The sequence below is a fragment of the Euprymna scolopes genome, chromosome 46 (genome assembly GCF_053919585.1).
Source record: "Euprymna scolopes isolate OS-2025 chromosome 46, ASM5391958v1, whole genome shotgun sequence".
Taxonomy (NCBI): domain Eukaryota; kingdom Metazoa; phylum Mollusca; class Cephalopoda; order Sepiida; family Sepiolidae; genus Euprymna; species Euprymna scolopes.
The window spans coordinates 156,925,544-156,933,258 of NC_136527.1; the positions used below are offsets into that span (position 1 = coordinate 156,925,544).

The following is a 7,715-nucleotide window of genomic DNA, read 5'->3' on the forward strand; positions in this document are numbered from 1 at the left end:
AGACAAAATTGTAAGTAGGCCAAAATAGTCTATTTTACCTCTTCCTATTGTTTTATATAGGCAGGATTTTATGGTCTTGATAGACCTTTCCCAACTACCACCATACCAAGGTGAAAACAATGGAATCGTACAATGCTTCAAGTCATAAGAACTGAATCTTTCTTTGAATTCGTCCGCTAGCATCCCCCGGTTAATTATTCTGGCAGCAGCATTGAATGTGCGAGCGTTATCCGAATAAAGGTGCGTGGGTATTTCATTCGCGTTCCTGAATGAACCTAATGAATGCTTGAATAAATGATTTTACAGTCATATCTGGAACCAGTTCCAAATGCACAGCCCTAATACTCATACATGTAAAAAGAAGAATGTACATTTTGTAATCTCTTTCTTGTCCTTTAACATAGATATGACTGGTAAAATCCACACCAGTATATAAATAAGGCCTGACAAAATTCACTCGAGGGGCTGGTAAGTTGGTCGAATTTGGTACTGAGAAGGAAACGGCATTATATTTTTTACACTTCATACAAGTACCAACCACATTTTTAATAGCCTGTCTGGCTTGTGGTATCCAATAACCGCCAAACTTATTTCATTCAGAGTAGTAACTAAGCCTAAGTGTTGGCTTCTCTGGTGGTATTCTTGAATGATCAATTTTGTTAGGTAATGTTCTTTTCCTAATAAAATAGGATTCTGTATTTCATATGGGTGATACTCAGAGTTTCTTATTCTTCCTTTTGATCTTATGATGCCTTTGGGGTCTCGAAAGAGATTCAAGTTTTTGACCAGTTTCGGCATGCTCTTTCCTCCAGGGTCTAGCAGGAAGTCTAACTCTCTTGAAAGGGATTGTTTTTGCATAGTCTTGATCAGGTAAGCTTTTGCCTGTAACTCGGGATCCATCTCCCTCTTTCTTAACCTGTTGACGAATTTAAATACCAGTGAAGTCACATTGATCAACTTACTCAAACTAGAAAATTTTTCCAGTTCGATTTCTGATATAGCCACCTCATTCTCTGCGGCATAATTTACTGGCGCACTAATCCGTTCCATTTGAGCCTTAGAAAGGCAGCCCAATTCACGATGGTACCAGGAGGATTCTTCTTGCTTTATCCACTTAGGTCCCTCATACCAAAGAGAAAGTGTTTCCTTAAATTTTCTGATGGTCAAACCTCTGGTGATGTAATCCGTTGGGTTTTCAATTGCCGATGCATACTTAAAGTTTACTTTTATGTTGAAATCACATTTGATCTTCTCTGTCATTTGAGCTATGTCCTGTAATCTATGTTGTACAAACACGTTTTTCGTTTGGACGAAATCGGACAGAATCCAGGACAGAACCACCTGAGCATCCGTGATTACATAGACATCCTTAATAGTAATGTCCTTTAGTGACTCCTTTATAAAAGGAAGGCACTTCACGGCTAAAAATACCGCTAGAAGTTCTAACGTCGGGAGGGATTTTCCTTGCAGAGGAGACATTTTTGCCTTTGCAAAGACCAAGGATGAGTTCCCATCCTCTACAGCGTACACCGCAAACCCATATGCGGCTTTAGATGTGTCACAAAAGAAAATAATTTGGTATCCTTTCCTTCATCTGAAGCTCTCCTTGGAAATGATACAGTGTTAAATGCGAACAGATCCTTTGCCAGCGTTTTCCAAACTGAACTCATACTTTGAGGAACCGCATCATCCCAATTTAATTTTTGTTTCCATATTTCTCTCATCAAGAGACGACCTCGCACTATCACAGGTAGATAAAGAAACAAAAGATCAAATACCTTAGAGGTCTCAGACAATATTTTCCTCTTAGTAGACGCCTCCACGTCGCATGATGGTAGGCAAACACTTATTGAATCTTGAACAGGGTCATATTGATATCCCAACACTTTTTCCCAACCAAAGTCGAATCCTGACAATGTTCCATCTGCCTCCATTTTCTTTTGTTGTGTTACATAGTTGGAATTGCAAGATTGCAAATCAAAATTTCCTTTCTGTAAACGTTCTCTCACAGTAGTATACAAGGCAGATAGGTTTTCTGCATTATTTGCAGTTTTCACCAAGTTATCCATATAAAAATTGGATTTCAATGTTTCTGAACAGTCATCCGAAGGGAACTTATCCGCATGAAACTTTAATACATAATTTAAAATAAAGGGGCTTGCATTGAAGCCAAATATAATGGTTTTGTACCGGTAGCAATGCAAGTTTTTACCTTTCTTTAGAAAAAAGCAAAATCGATTACGATCCCTTTCAGATGCCAGCCGAATCATCAGAAATGCTTTCCTAATGTCAGCTAGCAATGCGTATCGGTTTGTTCTGAATCGGATCATCAATTTTATCATGTCTGTCATCAGGTTTACTCCAGGATATGCTGCTTCGTTCAATGATACTGAGTCCTTATTCTTATATGAACAATTAAACACTGGTCTCACTTTGGTAGTAGTCTGGTCAGTTAGTTTTAACACTGGCCTATGAGGAATCCATATATAATCTTTAAATTGTTCAGGTGGCACAATTATCTCTTCGATAATTCCCTCATCTTCTTGTTGTTGAAAAACTTGTAGATAGTGATTATACAAGTTTTTCTTCTCCAGATCTTTGGTAACCCTTTCTAGAACTCGAATAGCAGCATTGTGATTCGAAGGTACTGATCTTATTTTATCTTCATACCACTGAAGTTGCACATGATAAAGATCATCTTTAAATGTGATGGAATCTCGGAATTGCTTAACTTTCTCTTCATCCAAGGTGGAGAATTTCTCGTCAGTGGGTAATCCAATGGAGTCAAGGTTGAACATGTTCTCCAGCCCTCGCTGGACATTACTTTCTTCGAACTTAAAGGGTCTGGGTAGGATTCCTTTTGTGAACCACATAATTGATTCTGGCAGGTGGAAGTTCAGAAGTTCTAGCCAATACTTCTGCATAATTAATCTGTGTTCTTTTTTGGTTTTTAATCTGGTGTTTATAGAGAAAAGAACACCTGTTTCAAAAGGGGATTAATCCTTTTTGTGTCTCGAATGCCACTCCATACATGCAAGGGACTACCTTTAAAGGTTCCAGGTACTGGATTGCGTCGAGTCCTAGTAACCCATCTATTATAATCAAATCCCTCTTGGCATCAAACTTTGCAGTCAGCCTGCGATTTTTTTAAATTCCCAAGAATCTGAGTAAGTCCTTCAAGGCGATAGGATAAGTTCAACTGGGTTGCTAGAATTGGGAGAGTATGAGTTCTCCCAGTAACCAAATTTAATCCCACAGAGATTTCCTTAAAATTTTTAGGACTAGTGCCTAAAAAGCTTTTTACCTCCATTTTTTAGCCTTGGCTAAGGAGAGGTAATTCAGCTTCCCCAATTTCGAATCATTCCAAAGATCGCATCAATGCTGGCATAGTCAATTATCCAAAAAATCCTGTGAAAGTAAATTTCTCTAAAAAGCGAACTTTGAACGACCCCGGGGGGAGGGCCACCAGCAAAGCGTGTGTCTCCTTCTGAAAAATGTGTTGCTAAAGATTTTCATACTATATGGCATGTGCCCAAATATAGAATCTTCTGAGAAGAAAAAAACAAATGAAATTCTCTCCAAATCAAAGCCTGTGATGGACAATAGTTTCACATATGTGAGTGGTGACAGTAATGACTCCTTTAAGAACTCTGCTAATAAACGCAAATCGACTATTAAACAAGACAAAACAAAGACTTCTAAAGTAAAAACTACAGCGCAATTGATAGCAGAGTTGCAAGCCAAATCAGGAGGCAGCAGTTCTCATTTGAAAGGAGATGTCATCGAAAAAATCCGAGCAAATCAAATAAAAAGAGAATCATCTAATAACATTCTGCCGTCAGACATTCATTTAAAATCAAATAAACGTGACTCTCGGCAGCCGCATAACATGCTAAGCAAGGCCAAAAATGAACTCGTACAAAAGTTTATTCAGACTTCTGTGAGGCACAATGATATAAAAGAAGAATCTGAATCTCTGTTGTCTCTAGAGATGGACCCCTGCCGGTTGCAACTTCCTGGCAGTCCAGCAGAGTCGGCCCCTTCACGCACTGCTAAAATCACAAAAAATGGTTTTCTGATAATTCAATTGATTTGATGTTATGGCCAGGTCAAAGCCCCGATTTAAACCAAATCGAGAATATTTGATCCATAATATCTCATGCATTGGCTGAAATAATTTTTTCGTTGCAATGTGTCCATATTTCCTACCGACGAGTGGGGGGGGGAGAAAAGACGTTCAGCTTGCAACGAAAAATTACCTCGTTGCTTAAAAGCAAACGTATTCTTGTAAATATAACGCGCTGTTAACAGTTGTCATACCGGTCTGATAGATCTCTAACAACGACAAGAACAAACTACAACAACAACAAGCCTACAAAGGTGACTCTTTTTATAGTCTCAATCTCTCGTTCAGCGAGATTGAAACGAGACTGGAATGTCTATTTAAGCTATAAGGAATAGACATCCTATTTTCTTCATTAACAAACACCAGGCCGGGTCGTTCACAGCCATGAATGTCTTTCCGTTCCCACCGAGCGAGCCACCCTCGGTAAGTCAATGAATTTAATTATCACAGAACGGACATTTTTACACGAGGAACAAAATAATGATTGCGCCGTTTTGCAATGACCTAAATTCATTGTTCTTTAGCAGTAATATTATTTTTTAAAATGATTTCACGTTTAAATCGTATTTTTTATCATTTAATTTTGATTCTTTTATATTTTCATATATTTTATTTCTTAATGAATTGGACACGCAAAACAAAAGTTGTATCAATTTACTTAAGAAATCATAAAAAACAAAACAATTTTTTTTTAACACAAAGGTTATTCTTTGTACACAAAAGAAATACGAATTCATCATTTTTTTTATTTTGGTATTGAATTCCTGGAAAGAAAGGTAAGTTTATATTTTTTCTTTTTCTACTAAAACTTTTGTTAAACTTTTAAATAATCTTAAACATTAAAATAAGTTAATTCTTATTGTAATAAAACATAGTGATTCCACCATAATTTATAACGGACTTGAATAAAAACAAAGTATGAATCTCCGATAAAAAAAATCGGCGCTTCTGCCCTAGTGGGACGAGATTTCAGAAATCGTAAAACTGAATTTCACATGAAAACAATGGTATTTACGTATTCCTCGTATGATTATTATATCCAAATATTACGAAAATCGATAAGGTAAAACAATTATTTATTAAAGAAAATAAAAAATAGAATTTGATGAAAACGATCGTAAAACACAGGGGAGTTCAAAAGAGAGGTAATTTTCCGTTTCGATTTAAAAAAAAAGGATGGTGAGAATTTTTCACCTGCTAACACGATTAAAATTGATTTTTTTTTTTTTTTTAATAATTCAGTAATATTCAGGTAATTCCGACTGCATGATTTTCAAGCTACAATTGTAATTTATTAGAATTGACCAAAAAAGTCAGTTGAAATCATTGTGTTCTTTTTTTTTTCTCTCTTTGTCTGTAAACTCTATTTATCGACTTCATTTGCCAAAAAAATTTTCTAAAAATGTTTTTTTTTTCTGATTTTTAGATTGTTGTCAATTTTAAAATATCGAGATTCAGATTCACTAACTTCACAAACACCACATTTAAATAAACAAATATAAATGTAGGGGACTACAAATTAGAGGACACCGGGGAGGAGTAATCTGCCCCTGCTCTAGCGCTTGTTGTTTTTTTTCCTTTTGGTCACGGGCAGACGTGTTGCCTTTCCCTCTCAAGAAGAGGAGAACCTTTTTTTCCACCACGAGATGAGCTCTAAGAACTTTTTCCACCAGTCGGTGAGTCTTATCGAACTGTCGCGATTGTCTTGTGTTTTGTTGTTGTTTAAATGTTTGTCAGTGTATAATAAATGTGTAAACGTAATTGGGCAATTGTGTTTATTCATATATTTTTTGTTTAGTTAAAACTAACATAAAAAATGTTTTTGTAATTTTATAAAATTTGATTTCAGAGAAAATAACAACGTTTCTTATGGATACAATAATTTAATTTGCAGTTGATAACAACTGAGCACAAAACTACTTTTTCGGTATTTAATTGTTTTAAGATTAAAAAAATTCTGTCTAAACTTACCTGAAATATTACGCTGAAGAATTATGTTTGATTTTTTTTATATGTTTATCCATTATTTAAGATTTTACAATATTGATCAATTTCTTGTATAAAGTTTACATAAAATGAACACATATGAGCAGTAACTTAATATAGAAAACAATATTACATAAAATATCTTAGATTTTACAATGGGGATCAATATTACTTTACCTAAAACAAATTACTAACAAAGGTTTTTTACTTGCATATTCATCATTTCAGATAAAATATGTTTACCACAATTAACCTTGCTGAAAGCAGTCAACGGTCGCCATCTTTAAAATATACAACTTATTTAAAGGCATATAATCTTTAAAATATACAACTTATTTAAAGGCATATAATCTTTAAAATATACAACTTATTTAAAGGCATATAATCTTTAAAATATACAACTTATTTAAAGGCATATAATCTTTAAAATATACAACTTATTTAAAGGCATATAATCTTTAAAATATACAACTTATTTAAAGGCATATAATCTTTAAAATATACAACTTATTTAAAGGCATATAATCTTTAAAATATACAACTTATTTAAAGGCATATAATCTTTAAAATATACAACTTATTTAAAGGCATATAATCTTTAAAATATACAACTCATTTAAAGGCATATAATCTTTAAAATATACAACTTATTTAAAGGCATATAATCTTTAAAATATACAACTTATTTAAAGGCATATAATCTTTAAAATATACAACTTATTTAAAGGCATATAATCTTTAAAATATACAACTTATTTAAAGGCATATAATCTTTAAAATATACAACTTATTTAGAGGCATATAATCCTTGACATTTCCTGATAATTATGTCCATTATTCCTGAAAATAACTCACAAAAATATACGTTTTTCATAACAAAAAAGATTATATTAAATTAGAAATAAAAAAAAACTGTAGGAAAACTCACACAAAATTGCTTGATGTTTTACATTGTAATAATAAGCTAACACCAGAAAATAACTAGTCCCTGCCATTGTTTTCATGCATTTTCTTTTTTTATATACAAATATTAATATAAGCGGTACAAAAACAGACTAAGTAGCCTTTTTCTAGGCGAACATTTTCACATTAATTCCTGACATTTTATAAAAATAGGTACAAAATACAATTTAGAATTATAGAATAATCAGTTGGTCGAATGCTGGTGGAAAGCACTTGCATACTCACCACAGAACAAGGCCATGAACAAAGCAAAAAACATTTCTTGTCCGGAAGTAGATTTAGAAGACTTAGAAGTTAATTTCATCATCAATATCTAGCAATGGTGAATTCGTGCAGTGGAGGCCTTTGCAATTACAACACAAGTTTAAACAGTGTAGGCCATGTTTCCTGCAACTGCCTCGTACACCGTTAAGTGCATTTACACTTTATTATCGCCAACAAATTTGTAATTTATCATCTTAAAGTTTCCATCCCAGTTAAAAGCCAGTCTTGATTGTTTGTAATTTATCATCTTAAAGTTTCCATCCCAGTTAAAAGCCAGTCTTGATTGTTTGTAATTTATCATCTTAAAGTTTCCATCCCAGTTAAAAGCCAGTCTTGATTGTTTGTAATTTATCATCTTAAAGTTTCCATCCCAGTT

The 7,715-nt window shown here is 33.8% G+C and overlaps 2 protein-coding genes across 2 annotated transcripts; both read right to left on the bottom strand.

The window, feature by feature from the left end:
• Nucleotides 1–522: 522 nt before the first annotated feature.
• On the bottom strand, nucleotides 523–1,479 carry LOC145270247 (uncharacterized). Its single transcript, XM_080125885.1, has one exon. The coding sequence runs from the start codon at nucleotides 1,477–1,479 to the stop codon at nucleotides 523–525; it is 957 nt and encodes a 318-aa protein (XP_079982011.1).
• A 38-nt stretch (nucleotides 1,480–1,517) lies between these two features.
• On the bottom strand, nucleotides 1,518–2,924 carry LOC145270248 (uncharacterized). The gene has a single exon (XM_080125886.1). The coding sequence runs from the start codon at nucleotides 2,922–2,924 to the stop codon at nucleotides 1,518–1,520; it is 1,407 nt and encodes a 468-aa protein (XP_079982012.1).
• Between the last annotated feature and the right edge of the window lie 4,791 nt (nucleotides 2,925–7,715).